The 19,002-nt window shown below is 41.8% G+C and overlaps 2 protein-coding genes across 2 annotated transcripts; both read left to right on the top strand.

The window, feature by feature from the left end:
• The first annotated feature begins 2,617 nt into the window (after nucleotides 1-2,617).
• LOC4352256 (GRF1-interacting factor 3) lies at nucleotides 2,618-7,505 on the top strand. Its single transcript, XM_015762843.3, has 4 exons — nucleotides 2,618-2,847; nucleotides 4,495-4,571; nucleotides 6,708-6,792; nucleotides 6,863-7,505. The coding sequence occupies exons 1-4, from the start codon at nucleotides 2,773-2,775 to the stop codon at nucleotides 7,181-7,183; spliced, it is 558 nt and encodes a 185-aa protein (XP_015618329.1). The 5' UTR covers nucleotides 2,618-2,772; the 3' UTR covers nucleotides 7,184-7,505.
• A 2,899-nt stretch (nucleotides 7,506-10,404) lies between these two features.
• LOC107276240 (putative FBD-associated F-box protein At5g56440) lies at nucleotides 10,405-12,385 on the top strand. Its single transcript, XM_015763966.3, has 3 exons — nucleotides 10,405-11,498; nucleotides 11,582-11,716; nucleotides 11,813-12,385. Exons 1-3 carry the CDS (start codon nucleotides 10,494-10,496, stop codon nucleotides 12,185-12,187), a joined length of 1,515 nt encoding a protein of 504 aa, XP_015619452.1. The 5' UTR covers nucleotides 10,405-10,493; the 3' UTR covers nucleotides 12,188-12,385.
• Nucleotides 12,386-19,002: the final 6,617 nt, after the last annotated feature.

Here is a 19,002-nt window from a genome sequence, read left to right as displayed (position 1 = left end):
GAGAAATCACAACCAACATGCATAGAAAGATAGTTGCATTGTTTTTAGATTATGATAGCACACTTTCACCAATCTTAATAGGTGAAAGCAGCAAGCTATCTCAATGGAGAATGAGCCACATCATCTAAAATATCAAGGACCATTGGATGTAACTGGTAAAAAAAACATCTTTGATCATATACTATTGTACCAATCAAGAGGCTCATGATCTATGAGAGTGGAATCCATTTGGAGCAATCAAGAAGCTTCTAGAACACCTTTGTTCTAATTTTTTAACACTATATTTGGTTAATTAATCAGCTGATCAAATAAAGAAAAATAAATAAATGAAGCCTCAACCTTGAATTCATATGGTATTTATTAACCTCTATGATTATCCATAATCAAGCAGTTTGTGGCAAGATTAACATGATGTTGGGTCCTACATATGCTTGACTCAATATTGAGTTTAAAAATATATCTATGTTTACGTGCGATTTCATATGTTTTCAAATTACACTGTAGGATACCAAGTGTTTGAAATTTATCCAAGGATTCATAAAGTACTATTTGCCCCCATGAATCTAACCTCTCATTAAAATTTATTTTCATCCTACTCTCAACTACCGTCTCAACTCCAACCATCCCTCGCTAAATGAGTAATATAAGTCTTTTTTACTCAACCTTAATATTTGTTTAAAAGCCTAAAAATCCTTATATTTGATGACAAAGGGAGTATTCTCACGGATCCACCCATGTAATTGTTAAGATCAATCGCCCACTCATATATATAGTTATGCTAGCGCTTGCACAAAGCGCGACTGAGAGAGAGTTTATGTTACCCGAGTTAAATTACATGAGCATGTAGCACACTTGGTAGTCCCACTGGAATTTGCTTATCCATATAACATTTGGTTATTTCAACACAAAATAAAACCATTTGATGTGTGAAGCCATGAGGAATGTTGCATGGTTCTACACTACTTTTGTTTTTAGTGGGAGAGGGGTCCCGTGAGAAGGTATTATTAAGCTACTACCCTTACTCTATTTTTTTAATGGTTGACAACTTTTTTCCACTTGAAAATATGTGACATAATAAACTTTGAGGTCTGAGATTGAATTTACTAGCAACAATTTTTTAATCTAAGGTCGAATTTATTATCCTCCTCTTACCTCCTCTTATCAAATATAGGTTACATATTGCTTGAGAGCTTTATATCTATGTCTAACGATGTAACTTACAAAGCTATCTAAGTGTGCTATTGTGTAACCCGCAATTGTAATCGGTGAACTTTATGTCCATATTTTCCTAAAAGATAATGAGTGACTACTATGTTGTAACTTGCACTCTTGAAGTTTGAAAAATTCAATTAACCTTGTATGTAAACCTCTGCGATGTTTAGAAAAAAGAAGAGACTACACCAACTAGTGACATAATTGATAGCCGTGTTAAAACAACATGATGATGTGTCCATAGACTCTAAAGATCATGCAAATCCCAAATGCAAACTAGAGTGCTATCCTTAACAACGGTAGAAATGATTTATATAGAAGTGAATACAAGATTATATAACTTTCATCATTAACAAAATTTGCCTTAACATAATGGTTATGGCTCTTGGTCAAGGACAAACCAGGATACAAATATTCCGTTTGAACCACCATCCAATTATGTTTGGATCATCAACTATAGTCACTCCAATAGGTCCATCATCTTTTCGCTAGGTGAGACTTATCCAAGCAATCTATTCAACTAGAGAAGCACTATAAGAAAAGACTATTACTATCTAGAACTCACATGTAACAAATTTAAAAATCATCATGCCATAACCAAACCTCATGTTTTTAGTGCACCAAACAACACTCAAGCGCTCATGGAATCAACATGGATTATTTAACCAAAAGTCGACCCCAAGATTTGCCAGAACCGAGGTGAGTGAAATATTAGGAGTGTTGGGTACAAATCAATTGACCATATTGCTAATATAGCTGGTTAGTTCGGAAAAAAGATGCTATGTCTTGGCAACGATAGCGCTGGATATTAATATATTTTTCTATAAAGTTGGTCAAAACTAGAAATTTTTTTTTGACTCAGAACATAACTAAAACACCTAAGAATTACAATATGTAACAGAACGGAGATAGTATTGGATTGAAATTAGAACTCAATAACAACATATTGAGATGAAAGCAAACACGTTCTTTTTCAATTTTTCCTACTCCAACTTTAGAGCAAGAGAGTAAAAGCACTAAATACATTGCATTGAAGTCATAAATGCACGCCTTCGCACACTAGAACTACAATTAACACACATGTACGTTTTCAATACGAATTAACGAAAATATTGCCCAATACAAATTTAACGAGGACACATATGATTTATTGCTCACTTCCGTCTACTTGTGTGCTAGAGGTTTGCACGCGTAATTAATCAATCAATAATATACCCTCTTCGTCCTTAAAAAAAACTTAATCCTAGCAACGAATCTAGACACAGATTCGTTGTTAGGATTGGATTCCTTTCGAGACGGAGTAGTAGTAATTATTAAAATCTTTTGAGCAAGAGGGGTATACTAGTAATTGCACCTAATCCTAGGAGGAGATGAAAAGGGAAAGCCTTCAAACCCCTCTCCTTCCAGATCCATTCGCGAGATTACTAGGGAGCGAATGTTCGCTCCATTGCTGTTCCCAAACCCTCCAAAGTCCAAACCCCTCTCCTCCTCCTCTCCAACGCCATAAACCACAGAGAGGGGGAGAAGAAGTGGAAGCGTGAGCCGCCGCAGCCGCACGCGATGCAGCAGCAGCCGATGCCGATGCCCGCGCAGGCGCCGCCGACGGCCGGAATCACCACCGAGCAGATCCAAAAGGTGCCTCCTTTGGGCCCACCCCCCCCCCCCCCCCCCCCTTTTCTCTTCCGGTTCTTGGCCCCGGTTCGGGTGCGCCGCCCTCGCTTCTTGGGAGGGTTTTTTTGGGGGGCAAAAGATTTGATCTCTTTTTTTATTTTTGCCCGGCCTCCTCGAATGGTGCTAGGTTTGCCAGCGTTCGATTCGATTAGGGGTGGGTTAGGGTCTTAGGGATATTGGATTGGTAAAGATTCTGGCTTTTTTGATTAGTTTCAACTTAGTTGATGTGATTTGAAGAGTATTTGACGGGCATTGGTTGAAGTTGGTGTTGTGAGCACCGCATGGTTGGCGTGCTCGTCATCTGACTCGATAAAGAACGACTCGTTTGGGTTATCCGGGCGGTAGAGTGATCTGTAATTATATGGTGATGATGTTGGTTTGATAGGAGATATGCTGACTTGTTCTCGGTTTATTGGAGAAGATGTATCATTTGTGATAAAAAAAAACTAAGTTATGAACACCTGGAGTACAACTTTTGACTAGATTGGGCTTGAATCTTTGCTTGTGTAGCTTATGTTTATTGATTGCAATATTTCTACTCGACATGGAACTATCCATCATCCATGACCACTCCAGCCGGAACTGAACTTATGTTTTTTTATGTGTTCTTTAGTATTCACATCATGACAGTCATCAGTCATTGTCTATAAAGTATTATTCTATGCCTGAAACATTTTCCTGCATTAATATCAACTTGGCACTTGTATGGAACCATTTCTTTGTCTTAGTGCGATTGTCCTGTTCTTTTGTAGAGTATGCTATTCTATAGCAGATTTTAGTTATGTTTCTGTTCGTGGATGACTGGGTTTATTGGGATTTGTTGAAGTACAGGTATACTCCAGTCCTTGTGGGCTTTAGATGTAGTTTAAAACTTACAACGGAGAAAAAAAAGTTATGTTAACTGACTTTCAACAATATCAACTTTCACTTAAATTCTTAAAGAAAAAACTCATCGCTTTGTTAGTTGATTTCTGTCTCGTTTGTTAATTTTCCAATCTTTCAGGCGTTGCTCTTTTCTTTTGGAGCTAATAGCTGTGATCACCTAGCAGTTCATGTCTTCATGTCTAAATGGCAGATTTGTATTGTGTGCTCCCACTAGATTCAGACATGCATGCTTTTTTCTTCTTAAGGCTGGTGATGCATATTCTGCTTAAATTGGGTCATGGTTTGCTCTCTTGTACTAGAATAAGCTAAAAATAGCGCACTAATGTCTCTCTGCTAAGATGAATAAAATAGCAGCTTGGGGCCGTTTTTTGAACCACTTTACTTTGCAATCCATATTATTAGGGTGCTCATGCTTATACAGGTCATATTCTGGCATACATTTTCACTTTGCATACTTGTCTGAATGATATTTTCCTTATTATACTTGGATTAATGCCCTGCACCTACTAGCATTGTAACTTGACTTTCAGATGACTAAATAATCTCTTGTGCTGACTTTAATCCTTATGTTTCCTGCAAACTGCATAAATTGTAATAGTGCATTTCTAAAATTACTATCTTGTTCCTTATATATTTCACATGGTTCGCCCATTTGCATTTACTGATTCTGTGGTTTCATTGTTGTAAATAACCATTTTCCCTTACAGTCTTAATTCATTTTTGCAGTATCTGGATGAAAACAAGCAGCTTATTTTGGCTATTTTGGAAAATCAGAATCTGGGAAAGTTGGCAGAATGTGCTCAGTATGTAAACGGTCTTTTATGAGATTTTACGTTATGACATGATCCTTTTTGTGTGTTAATATTAATTCATCCTGCTTAGTAGTCTCGTAATTGCATTGTTGAATAATTTCTCGTTAACATTAATATCTTCCTTTTTTGTTATCTACACTCAGTCCCTCACCATTAGTTAATTGTATACAATTATTCATTTATTGTGCTGCCGTATATAACAATGAAATTGCCACTCTGCTGTTGTTATTTCAAATTTGTGTTTATGCATTGAATAAACAAGCAACTGAAAACTGCTGCGATATCCAATGATATTTTGGCCTGGTTTCTTTCTCAGCCGTTAGGTTTAATATTTAGAAGATCTATGTAGCTCTTGTCACTGATGAAAGCATACCATGCTTGGATGGTTCAACACAGAATAAACAGTATTGCTAAACAGCAAAACATGGATCATTCAAGTATGGCTTTTTGTGCAGTACGAGTTATAAACTGCAGCTGAGTTCTTGTTTTGTACCATCTTGAGGCTTGAGCCACTATACAAAATTAATCCTAGAAGGGTCCTGGCATTGTGGCATATGCAAAGTTCATATGAACACTCTATGAACTGTAGACAGCAAATATGATAACATCTGTTTTTTAAATGATAATGTTTGATTAAATTTCTATTTTCAAACTTTTAGATGATATGTTAAATTGTTAATTATCTGACTATAATACTGTTTTTTGGTATCTAATTATATAAGTCAGGGTTTTTTTATGATAATTTTACTTAGATTTACATAGAGTATAGACCTTCATCTCCTGACTCTTCGGGACGTGTACTGGTGTGGATTTTGACACAATCCATGCACTACGGTGAACGAAGTATTACAGTGCTATACACTGAACACATATTGGCATACAATTTCGAATATAAACTGGTTGGTTCTCACATGACTAGTTTATGTAGCGTTGCCTATAGTGGTTCTTTATATTCAATGCAATAAAAGCATGTATTCGAAGACCGTGTATCTTTCAAAGAATATGCAAGATGTATCATCATTAGCAACTATATGTACATCCTCACTCTTCAGCCAATATATTCCATGTTTGATTTGCATCTTGTGTCTTCTGCTGCCCAAAGGATCAATTGCTTTTTTTTTGGGTGCAAACGAAGCAAATTACCAGCATGCTAAATACCTAGGAATTTCCACTTGCAATGGCTGAGTGTCAAGCTGGCAAGCATCATGTTAAAATTTATGAAATCTTATTTCATCTGGTGTCACTTGATATCTCCATAACCAACTGGGAAGTGGGAGGGAACTATCATGTTATGCCGTGATGATAAAGCCCGAATCACCCTTCATAATCCGTCGGAATAAAATTCAAGTTAAAGCAACATTCTGAAATAGCTCTAACTGTTAGTTCTATGTGGCAGATGATTATTCTCCTTGGTAAACATCAATGGAAAACAACACATTTGATCTTGCTAGGAACATGGAAATACATGCTTTGTGCAGCACCTAACAATTTTGAACTGTCAATATGCATTTTGTCATTTTAATTCCATGAAGTTAATTGTGTAAAATGATTCCTAGCTATTTGGTCTTACCCGTTTCTTTTTTTCTTTGACTTTAGATTGTAACCATGTTGGCTTTTGCCCTGTGACTGGCAAGAACAGTATTGCTGTCAACATAACATGAACAATATTTAGTATGCTATTAGTGCCATTAGCATGCATGCTATTACCTATGCACCATGCACGTCACCTGTGCACCCATGGAATGTGTCGCTAACTAGTCACCTACCGACCTCACATTTGTGTTTCTTTAGGAGTATTGGTGGTAATATGTGATAATTAATCCAATTTACTTTCCAAGTTCCCATTGCAGTGCTTGTATTAATGAATTTATTTTATATATGTGCTCACCTTGTTTCCATTTATGAATTATTAGGCGGGGCTTAATAAGTTAATATGTGATAATTAATCCAATTTACTTTCCTTTACACTTCATGTAGTTATGAATTTATTTGATATATTTACTGAAGATGCTCTTCATATTGCTAAACCTATTTGCCTATATGAATGTGACTATGGACTTCCTTCTGGAATAGATGGTGAGAAAATCATTTAATGATGGTAGTTTTATCCCCAATGATATTTTTCAGGTATCAAGCGCAGCTTCAGAAGAATCTCTTGTACTTGGCTGCAATTGCTGATACTCAACCGCAGACCACTATAAGCCGTCCCCAGGTTCGTAATATTCCATACATCTACACAACATCATTTGTTCTGCATATACTCATTTTATCTCCGCAAACAGATGGTGCCGCATGGTGCATCGCCGGGGTTAGGGGGGCAATACATGTCGCAGGTGCCAATGTTCCCCCCCAGGACCCCTCTAACGCCCCAGCAGATGCAGGAGCAGCAGCTGCAGCAACAGCAAGCCCAGCTGCTCTCGTTCGGCGGTCAGATGGTTATGAGGCCTGGCGTTGTGAATGGCATTCCTCAGCTTCTGCAAGGCGAAATGCACCGCGGAGCAGATCACCAGAACGCTGGCGGGGCCACCTCGGAGCCTTCCGAGAGCCACAGGAGCACCGGCACCGAAAATGACGGTGGAAGCGACTTCGGCGATCAATCCTAAGGGCTAAGTTGGCCTTTCAGGTCGCGACGAAAAACAAAAAAAAAACATGTAGGCAACGACTGAGTGGAGAGGGGATCATTCCTGTGCCCTTGAACGGTGAGTGGCCGTGATCTTCGCCTGATGATGGTCAGTGGTTGTTACATTTACCTGTGTTTTTGAGACTTTCAGTCTGGTACAAACGTAGATTGCTGCAAGGATTTGTGCTTTGGTTTTGACTCAGAATTAGGCTTGTAGCCTCTTCTGATCATGGTTCTTGGCCTCGTCCGATACTGTTGGCTGCTGGAATTTGTTGCCGGCTGGAGGAATAGACGGCGTTAGCACCTGGTGTTTTGTGGCTGAAGGTTGAGATTAGGAGGAAATTGCTATTGCATATACAGGAATAATTATACTCCAATACAGTTAATTGTACGGTACAAGGTACAGATAGATAGAGGATTAACAAATATCCATGCGACCCATGGATGTAGACAAAAAATTTTCACAAGATTTTAAAAGGTAAAATCTAATTAGTGCACTGTTTAGTCTAGACGCATATGATGCCGTTTTTCTCCGTTCGATCGGTTTCGGATGCGATGCTGGTGCAAGAGTATTTTTACAGCGTGCGGTACGGCCACACATATTTATGATTCCCTGTGCTTTGCTGAAATTAAAGTAACTTTTAACTTTTTAAAAAAATTTAGTTAAAAGTAAAAAATTATATTAGTTATTAACAATAAATAAAACTGGTTTGTCAAACTATATTAAGAAAGAGAAATAAATTTAATATACTATGTATGAGATTGTAGATGAAATATGATATCCTGAACTTTGATTATATGGATGAATATACGTTAATTATTATAAAAATAACGGATATGTATATGTTGAAAATACTGTGAAAATATTGTGAAGGAAGATGATTGGATGTTAATTTGTAGAATTCAATCAATTATAGACGATGTTGCACGCTTGTATAATTTTTTATGTAATTATTGCTAGTGGATAATGAGGTGGTATGTTTGCATGCTGAGCTTTAGAATTAGTGGGTTATAACTTTACAGTAAGATAGGATTAAGTAAGATAGGATTAGGACAGAGGCCAAACATCAAACATTAGCTATGAGGGGGTTACACTATTCTATTTTTTATTGAAACATTTGACAATTTATATCTTTTAGAACATGTATAATTTTTAATATCTGTTTGAACTGCCATACTCCACTCAAAATATATAACAAAAAGAGTTTCATATTAAATATATTCAAATATTTAAATGCAATTTATTCAAATCGTAGAAGTAACTCTTTTAGTATTAGAAGTAACTATACAGTGGAGGATTTAAAATATAATATGCTCGTGCTATACGCTACATTGCAATTCCATTGTCTTTAATTACTTTTAAAATTTTATGTTAGCAAAAAATTATTTTCTATGATATGTGCACCTCGACTCACCTTTCAATTTTTTCTTCCTAATATCTTCCTCTCTATCTGTTTGGCTTCCATCTTTTTTTCCCCGATATATTTAGGCTGTGTTCTCCAAAAGAAATTCCTCCCTCATGATTCAAAACGAAACGACCAATTAACATATGATTAATTAAGTATTAGCTAAACAAAATTAAAAATGATTTAATATGATTTTCTAAGCAACTTCTATATAGATTTTTTTTTAAAAATACCCCATTTAATAGTCCGGGAAGCATGCGCGCAGAAACGATGTGGTGGTCGTTGGGAACCTCAATAAATGAACACAACCTTATTGATATATGACCTCAAATGAAATTTATAAATAAAACACAATACAACACTACATCATAAAGAAAATAATAACATCGCTTTTCATTATTCAGATGTACCATCATCTCTTAGAAGTACAATCCATAGAAAATAGAGCATATTCCCGCAATTACATTATATAGAGTACAAGAAAAATATAATTTCTGCATGTCGTGATTTTGGATGTCCCCTTAGGTCCATTTCATTCATTTTTTATTTGGCTTATGTACTTAAGATTTTAATCTTGATTTTTCTATTCGTTACATAAGGCACACGCTAGCTAGTCGCTGTCCATTGAGCACATAGCATAAATATAGACCCAAACAATAGTTTGATATGAACCAAATGTCAAACTAATAGTTTCATAATGTATAACAATATAACGATTTTTGGTCATGTTATTAGCATCTTCTTTTAAAATCTACATGGCATGACTACTATAACTTATAGATGGCGGAAGTACATATTTAGAGAGACACGTGCGTTAACAACTGTTATCTTCGTTCTAAGTCCGATGTTGTTTGAAATTGAAGCATGAGATTTTGTTAAAATAGTTTGGCGATTTTGTAAGCAACGTTTTGATTCCTAAACAATTTTAAATGGAAAACTTGTTAACTTCAAAGTTGAACATCTCCTTGAGCTCTACAATTTTGATATAAAGATTGTTAACTTCAAAGATGTTTTTGCCGGTACTTTGGTACGCCATCCGTTTACGAGTCAGTTTTTAAGTTTCTTCATTTTAGGAAATACAAATATGTATTTGACTTAGTTTTTAAGATAGTTCGCTTTTGGAAATACAGAATGAATCTATAAGAAATCTCTTATAAAAATTCGTATGCTAACTTGAGATGATCGGACTCCTAATTGTAGCTTATGATTTTCTAATAAAATATATATCCAAGCGAATTAAATACAGTGAATTTCACCTTAACTAAATCATATCTCTACTATTATAAAAATTGAGGATGTTTTTGCTGGTATTTTGATACATCGTCCGTGTATGAGTCGGTTTTTAAGTTCGTTTGCTTTTAGAAATACACATCCGTATTTGAGTTGGTTTTTAAGATCGTTCACTTTTGATAATACAGAAGGAATCATATAAGAAATCTGTTTAAAAAAACTCGCATGCTAAGACAATTAGACTTCTAACTGCAACTCATGAATTTCAAAAAATATATATATCCAAGCGAACTCACACAGTGAATTTCATCTTAACTAAACCATATAACAATAATAAGATTAAAATAGACTTCATCCGTTACAACGCATGGGCATTTTTCTAGTAACAATAATAAAATTAAAATAATCTCCACCCATTGCAACGCATGGATATTTTTTTTTAGTAAATAAAAAAGAATCCAAAAGATAACTGGGTTAATAGAATCTCTAAGACTGGCCCATTTAGCGGCGCTTGGCCCATTCGAACGTGGAACAACGAACAAGACGAAGCTGTTTTCTTGGGCCTCACGGATCTCCCCGTCTTCCCCCCTCGCCTCCTTCCCTCATCCTCGCCGCCGCATCCCACGCCGCCGGCTGCCGCCACGCGACGCGCCGGCCATGGGCCATGTCAAGAAATCCGTATTGGTCGCGCACGAGAGCCATGGAGAAGTTAACCCGCCAGAAAAGGAAGGAGGAGGCAGCCCGAAGAGGAGGAGGACGGAGGCGGAGGAGGAAGAAGATGATGGTGATGAGGAGGCCGCCGCCGGCGACCTCATCGGGGACCTCCCGGACGACATCCTCCGCGACATCATCGCCCGCCTCCCCACCAGGGAAGCCTGCACCACGCAGGTCCTCGCCAAGCGGTGGCGCCATCTCTGGCGCTCCACGCCGCTCCGCCTCGACTACCGTAGCCTCCCCCTCCGCCGCCACAACAAGGGGAACGCCCTCGCCGTCGCCGTCGCCGGCGTCATCTCCGCCGTCCTCTCCGCCCACCCGGGCCCATGCCGCTGCCTCTGCGTCCCCGCCGACAGCAGCCGCGACACCGTGGATACCTGGCTCCGATCCGCCGCCGTCGACAACCTTCAGGAGCTCGAGTTCCTCAGCAACCGCGGCGGTGCGCCGCCGCCACCATCGCCGCCTCCTCCTCCACCGGTATCCCTCTTCCGATTCTCTTATACCCTCCACATCGCCACCATCAGCAGGTGCGAGCTCCAGCACACCACCGTCCATGAGCTTCGCTTCCTGCGGCTCAAGCATCTCGGGCTCGAGGACGTCACAATCACGGAGGCCTCGCTGCACGCCATGATCGCCCGCTGCCCGCTGCTGGAGTGCTTGCTGCTGGCTCGCAGCGTCGGCTTCCGTCGCGTTCGGATCAACTCGCCTAGCCTTAGAAGCTTGGGTGTGTTGGTTGCGCGTCGTCGGATAGCAGCGCTGCCGCGGCAGACGCAGCTGGAGGAAATCATCGTCGAGGATGCCCCTCTTCTCGAGAAGTTGCTCGATCTTGCAGTGCACAATAACCTGCGATTATCGGTAATTTCCGCGCCGAAGCTGGAGACTATTGGTTGCCTTACAGATCGATGGTTTGGCCCAAGGATCATGTTTGGCACTACAACTGTTGTCAAGGTAACTTTGTAGGTCAATTTCATATCTATCTCAACTTATGGATGGATGGCCTTTAGTAATGTTATGTCACATGTTTTATGAAGGGAGTGAGTGTTGTTAGGTTGACAGAGGCCGTGCGCACTATGAGGATTTTAGCAATCAATATGTTTGTTCTTAATCTGGCTAAGGTGATTGACTTGATGAGATGCTTTCCATGCTTGGAGAAATTGTACTTGAAGGTAAATTATTTTTCACTGAGAGTTTAATGTACTCATAATCGATTTGTTGTTGCTCCTAAAAAAAGTGTTTAAGTTTTGTTCTCTGTCTTTCTTCAGTGTTGTCTATCTGCTGGAAATAATTATTGGCGTTGTGAATACCAGACTCTTATCAAAATCCTTGATATCCGTCTGAAGACAGTGGAGTTGGAAAATTACCGGGGAACCAAGCCACAAATCGACTTTGCCCAGTTCTTTGTACTTAATGGTAAAGTGCTAGAGTCTATGAAATTTGTGGTAAAGTCTGAAGATTACTATGATGGGTTTGTTGCAAAACAACATAAGATGCTTCAGCTCGACAAAAGGGCTTCGAGATGTGCGCGTTTCAAGTTTACCACTGATAGATGCCACCATCATGCAGATCCTGAATGTCCTATAGATATTGAGCATGTCCAAGATTTGTCTTTTACTGATCCCTTTGAATGCAGATGTTGAAGCCGGTTTGGTCTATTTTGTTACTCATGCTGATCCCATTTCTTGTTTCAATCAATATGGATTATAGTTCTTTTAGAAGAATGCCAGATAACATCTGTCAACTGCCAATCTGGAAATTTTTACATGGTCGATGGATATATAAAGCATATTTGAGAATTTTCATGCTAAATCCAGTACCTAGTATCAGGTGCACTATTATACGAGTTCTTCGGAATTGACTGCCCTATAACATGCTGAATTCCTTTCTTTTTTTGCTGGGTAACATCCTGAATTCCTGACTAGTAATGATAGTAAGCCATCTCCTTTGTGGGACGGTGTGTAATTTTTAATGGCTCGTAAGGCTGCAAACTTTGGTGTTCTGCTGGTAGTGAGAGTAATGGTAGGAAAATCAGTTTCTAGGAAGATCATATTGGTTTGAACTTACTAGCCTTTGCTTTTCCCTACCAGGATCTCTTCTCAGTTTCTCACATTAGATAATCAGCATAACTCTGTCACTGACTCACTCGTACTGTTGATGGTTATGATGGCTCTAATCTGGAGTTGTATGTTAAACTTTCTACTGATGTTAGCCTCGTAATCCTCTGGCTACTGTTTGGAACCTAATTATCCCATGAAAATGCATTGGTTCAGCTCTTGTTTTGTGGTTTTTATCACACAGTAGGTTGCAAACTACAGCTAATTTGCTTGAGTCATCCCGTGTCAGTTTGTTCTTGTTTCTTTCTGAATCTGAAATCAATGTCCATCTGTTCTTTGCGTGTGTGCAGTGGTAGATGTGTTTCTGGGGAACCTCTCTTGGTTATAGCAATAATATTGAAGTTGATATATGATTTCAGTGTCTTCTTTGTTGTCGGTACCCATATATAATATTATAATAAGAGAAAGTTTAACCATTATCTTGGAAAAGCAAGTCATGGCATCAATCAAAAGATCCAGTACACACATAAGGATGAAAGAAAAAGTAGAAAAAACAAATTAATAGTGAAATAGAGTACACACAACTTGACCCAGAGTGCCAATGTCCAACTTCTCGAGTAGCTTCTCAACCTGATGCTTCCCAAGCAGCTATCTAGACATCATGGAGTATGCCATTAGTTCCATCTCTCTGCATCATTTTCCATGGCTTAGGGTTAGGGATGCTACGATTAGATATCTGTTCCTTGATTCTCTCTGCATCAATTGCCATGGCTTAGGGTTAGGGATGCTTTGACAGATATCTGTTTCCTTGATTCCTTATCCTGCTGGTATCCAGCTCCAGCCGCTATTTAGGCATAATGTGTGCCATTCCATCTCTAGCTCTCCATCATGTGGTATACTAAGCAATACTATCCTGATGCTCAGCCTATAAATAGTTCATAGTTCACACGACAAAAGTTGCTCATGCGAGTAGTGGCGCTCAGTACACCCGTCTCGTTAGTTTGTTCATGCAATTCTGTGTGCACTGTTGGTTCTCTACAGATGTCTCATGTGTTCATGTCATGTCATTAATTAGTTCTCGATCTCTCTGTTAAGTACCAATGTATCATTTCGTGTAAACATTACCGCACAGATTAATTGCTGTTTTTGAGATTTTTTCTTATCTTCATTGGTGAGGATCATCAGTGGGCAGAGATGGACGTAGCTACCATTCATCTGAGCAGGACAGTGATTGAGAGCTTACCATACATGGATATAACCTGAAATATGTAGGATAGCATATTCTAATTGATTGCCGCCTGCTTAATTTCAGCTAGCATTTCAGGAATGCATTCTTGCCTTTCAGAAAATCTTGTTTAAACATATCATTTTGACAATACTGATATGATGCCCTGAAATATTTTGTTTTGGAGCACATTTTACATTCTTGAATTGCCATATTGTTGGGAAAAGTTGATCCGCAAAGCCCTTCCTTCCATTCATACCAACTGTATGCAAAAATCACAAAAATTGGCACGACTAAGGCACGCTTGCCTCCCAAGATAGATGAACGTTAAAGAAATGGATGAGCACAATTGTTTGAGGTCGCTCCATGCGCCACTAACCAATCAAGACAAGAGAGAATGAGAGGGAGTGATTAGAATAATCTTAGGACAAGTGGGCAACTTAGTTTTTTAGCCCATCCTGTCTCCCAAGATGGATGAACATTAAAGAAGTGGATGAGTACAATTGTTTGAGGTCGCTCCATGCGCCACTAACCAATCAAGATGCGAGAGAATGAGAGGGAGTGCTTAGAATAATCTTAGGAATAGTGGGTAACTCAGTTTTTCAGCCCATTCTGTTTCGAAGATATTGTAGACCAACCAGACAAGAAACCAAGCAACCAAAAATAAACACTTAAAACGTATTAGATCACTACTTTGGTTCAGTGTTCGGCTAATCTTTGCCTATCCCTATTTGCAATATCTCATGAGATTTTGGTATCCGAAACCTTGATCAGATTTTCTCCAACGGAACAAAAATTTGAGATTTATTTGATTTCATCAAATTTTGTTGAATTAATTTCATTCAAAATCATCCAAAATTAAATTGCTTTTTTCCCTCAAAATTGGAACTAATCTTTGCCATGTTTTTCACAATATTATAATATCTCGCTATGCATTGTGAGATTCGTTATCAGGACGCCACGACGGTGGCTCCATATTTTTTAACTGTTCTAGAAGTATTCCCGATGTTATTCATGTTGATCTATATGGTTAGCTTGATATGTCTGCAACTGCGTATGTTATAAGCTGTTACATTTGGTTTAATTTGTAGTTCTACACATGACTCCAGAACCTGTGAAAATTTCTACGAGTTCTTAACCTTACTTGAATTGACAGTGGTGCAGTATTTTACTATAGGTAAGTTTTGTCCTCTCTGTGTGTTTCATACAAGTTAGTGTAATTTGGTAAGTTCGACCATTGCGCGTGTTTTCATACATAATACCATTTTCTACAAGTGATCATGACAAGCTTGAAATGCAATGTCCTTCAGTGAACCACAAAAAAGATTGGCATGACATTCATTTCCATATATTGTCCTGGCCTAACTCTGCAATTGTTGATAAGACAATACAAGAGATGCGAGAGTACTGTGCTAGTAATATAGCTAGCTCATTAGAGCATGAAGCTCGCCTGTGTTTTTTTCCCTTTTGCAAATGTGCTTCATTAATAGGGACATTAAATCAAGACAGAATAAGTTGTTGATCAACCATTATACATTTACACCTATGTACAGGACATAGAAACTGGTCAAATTATATGACAGCAACAGAGAAGGTTACTTTTCTTCAGATAATCAATTCATAAATTATGACCTGAACCACTTGTACCCATTGAAGATATATATACAGAAGGCTATTGGAATTTGGACATCTGGTTGGAAATTTTTCTGTCGAAAACACTTTGTTCACAATCTGATGAAACAGTTTTTGTTTACAGAGGCTTCTGTCTGCTATTTTCTAGAGCCTTTTGGAAACATGGCCAGAGATGGCCTTAGCTTGTAGGCCTAGGAGGTATCATGAATGATATATATAGGATGTTGATTCACAGGCAGCAAGTAAGGGCTCCAAAGGTGTGTTACAGTGCTAGTAGTAGATAAAGTAAATTCAGACAAATTAAGCTCTTGATACTATCTTCTCGAATAAACTCTTGATACTTTCATAATCATTAAAAAAATTGTAGGGATCATGTCTGCATTTATATTAGTCTGTATATACATTGTGCCTGCTCTTGATTAATTTGCTGTTTTACTGGGCATGCAGGTTTTTAGGAGTTTGTGCTGCAGGACGTACAGAAGATGATAGCCAACAATGTCAGCTTGGAAGACGCCTGTAAAGGATGTGTCAAGGAGATATTCAGGAGGCCCATGTTGGCACAGCTTCTTCTAAAGCACACAATTTCTGGTTAGTGCCTTCTCTCCTCTGTATAGCTACGGGCAGCGCAAGAACGATGCGGAGAGCAGGACTAGGAAGTGTCACTCTATACCGGGAATCGAGCGATATAACTTTCATACTGTTTCTGATGACGTAGAATTCTTGAGGATCGATGAAGGAATTGCAAGTGCAAGGATTTAGTTGAGTCGTCAAGCCAGCCGAGAAATAGATGGAATGTTGATAGGGTGAATATGGAGTATTGATGAAGTGTACGGATGGAATGTTGATTGCTTAACCAATTGATCAAAGAATAAAGATTGAACATTTAAACAGTTGCAAAGCAGAAGCGAAAATTAGAACTAATATAGCCCATTGGAGTCAGGAGGTGATGTACAGTAAATGCATAAGTCAAGCTGTAGTGGAACTGGAAAGAGGCTCAACGACTACTGTTCTTTTGAGGTGATGCCAGCGGTGAGGGCGAAACGGCGGGGAGCTTCGGGTCGTCGTCGTCGTTCCCGTGGTCCTCGTGCTCGACGGAGGTGTGGACGGGGAAGAGGAGGAAGAGACGAAGCCAAAGGTGGTGTCTCCAGAGTCCGAGGAGGTCCTGACTGCCGGCGAGGGGCGGCCAGAATTGCACGACGGCGCTGCGCAGGAAGAGAGCGGCGCCGCGGCGGAGGAGAGGGAGAGGCGAGCGGACGGTATGTGGAGATAGAGAAGGAGGCGAGGCTCCCTTTTATAGGCCGGAGAGGAGCGAGAGGGTCGCCGGGGAGGGAGATTGACGACGGCCATGGTGGAGCTTACCATTGATGAACGCCATCAAAATCCACCGCGAATAATGCGGGGTGGAGTGGTAAATTATGGGGGAATTGGAGAGGATGAGGTGGGGATTAATTTCCCGCAATCAATTTGGAGGAACAGTGAGTGGAGGAGGCAAATCGGAGGTTGCCGGCGCTAGGGATTCGGCCGGAGAGAGAGGGCAGCTGGAGGTTGGGGATGATGGGTGAGGCCCACCTGTCATCGTGAGGTAGCACGCCTGTCTGGCTGGGGCGCGCGGAGGAGGAGAAACAGACTTTGGTCCGATGGAGAGGGAGAACAATTGGGCCGGCCCAAAGAGAGGGAGGGGAGGAAGAAAAAAGTACACCTAAGATCCCTCAACTTGTCATCGAGTTACAAATCGTCCCCTAACCGCAAAACCAGATATCCGGTGTCCCTTAACTAATCAAAACCGGTTACAATAGGTCCTTCGATGGTTTTGACCCCGATTTTGGTCTAGGTGGCTGCTGAGTCAGCGTGGAACCACGTGGGCCCCACATGTCAGGCTGCCACGTCGTGAGTGGCTCTCTTTCCCTCTCCTCTCCCTTCCTCCTCCACTCTCTCTCTCTCACTCCTCTCTCTGTGCCTGTCTGGGGCTAGGCTGGCCGGCAGGCGGCAGGCGGTTGGGAGGAGGTCGCCGGGGCGAGGAGCTCCGACGGCCGGCCGGCGATGCAGGAGAAGGTGAGGGAGGCGACGACTGCGTTGTCCCACCACCATGAGAACGCCGGCATCTGGAGGCGGAGGCCGGCGCGCTCTACCATGCGAACGAGCTCGTCGTAGGCCTCCCAGTCATATCACCGGGGACCCTCCCGCTCCACCACCCCTCCACGCTGGCACTCCACAGCGCCAGCAGGCTCCCACCCTCACTCGCGCCCGCGCCAGCTGCCCCCCCCCCCCCCCCCCCCCCCACGACTTCTCGGTGATTGCAGCGGCTGAGGTCGACTCCCCGGCTTCCCCGTGCTCTTCCTCGGCGAGTAAGTGCCTGACCACACGCTCGACGCAGTCCACGTCGTAGAGCGTCTCCGTGCCGCCGGAGTAGCTCGGGATGAGCACGTCCTCCAGCGTGGCGTGCTCCAGCTGCGTCGCGGCCTTCCGCCCGAGCGCCGCGTCCAACGCGAGCAGGATGTGCGCCGTCCACAGCAGCACGAACAGGAACTTGGCGGTGACGACGCGCCCCGAACATTTGTCGGTGGGGACGCTGGTGACCACCGCCTCCAGGAGGTCCCTCTGCTCCACCTCTGACGACGCCGCCGCCGCCGCATCGACCTCGACAGTGTTTGCCAGTAAGGATGTGTTTTTATGCGTACGAATTTATCAGTTTGTGTATAGCTTCAGACTTGCAGAGGCCTCTATCTCTGTGTGACTGTGTTGCTTCGTATTTGTCGACTTTCATCACCCGCTTCCGCTTGTAAATGTGCTGATGGCCTCCACGCAACGACCGACAATGCCGAGCTCCTCGGCGTGCGGCAGCAGCTCCTCGCGGGACTTGAGCGCCTTGGTGGCCTCGCAGGGGTGCCGGAGCACTGCCTGCTCCAGGTAGGCCTCCACGCGCGCGGTCAGGTTGTCCTCGGCGTGCTCCTCCGTCATCTCCAGGTACTCTGCGCGCACCGCAGCGGCGTGACGTTCCAGGCGGTGAGCTCGACGCGGACGCAGACGAGAGCGTCGTCCTTGACGGGCTCCCACTCCAGCGACGAGTCGGTGGCGCGGCCGCCGGGCGGCGGCGCCTGCAGCACCTTGCGGCCCGTTATCCCGAGCAGGAAGGGTTCGTTGGAGGCGGAGAGGTAGCGGCCATAGCAGCTGCGCCGCCGCGCCGCTGCCGCATCGCCGGCCGGCCGTCGGAGCTCCTCGCCCCGGCGACCTCCTCCCCACCGCCGGCCGGCCTGCCCCGAGAGGAGTGAGAGAGAGAGTGGAGGAGGAAGGGAGAGGAGGGGGAAAGAGAAACACTCATGACGTGGCAGGACTCAGCCGCTATGTAGGCTAAAACCGGGGTCAAAACCACTGAAGGACCTATTGTGACCGGTTTTGATTAGTTAAGGGACGGCCGATATCTGGTTTTGTGGTTGGGGGACGATTTTGTAACTCGATGACAAGTTGAGGGACCTTCGGTGTACTTTTTCCGGGGAGGAATAGATGGGGGCAGCCGGGCTGGGCCGAGAGAAGGAGAGGGAGGTGA

This window comes from Oryza sativa, chromosome 12, assembly GCF_034140825.1.
Source record: "Oryza sativa Japonica Group chromosome 12, ASM3414082v1".
Classification (NCBI taxonomy): domain Eukaryota; kingdom Viridiplantae; phylum Streptophyta; class Magnoliopsida; order Poales; family Poaceae; genus Oryza; species Oryza sativa.
This window is presented reverse-complemented; position numbering and strand designations above follow the sequence as displayed.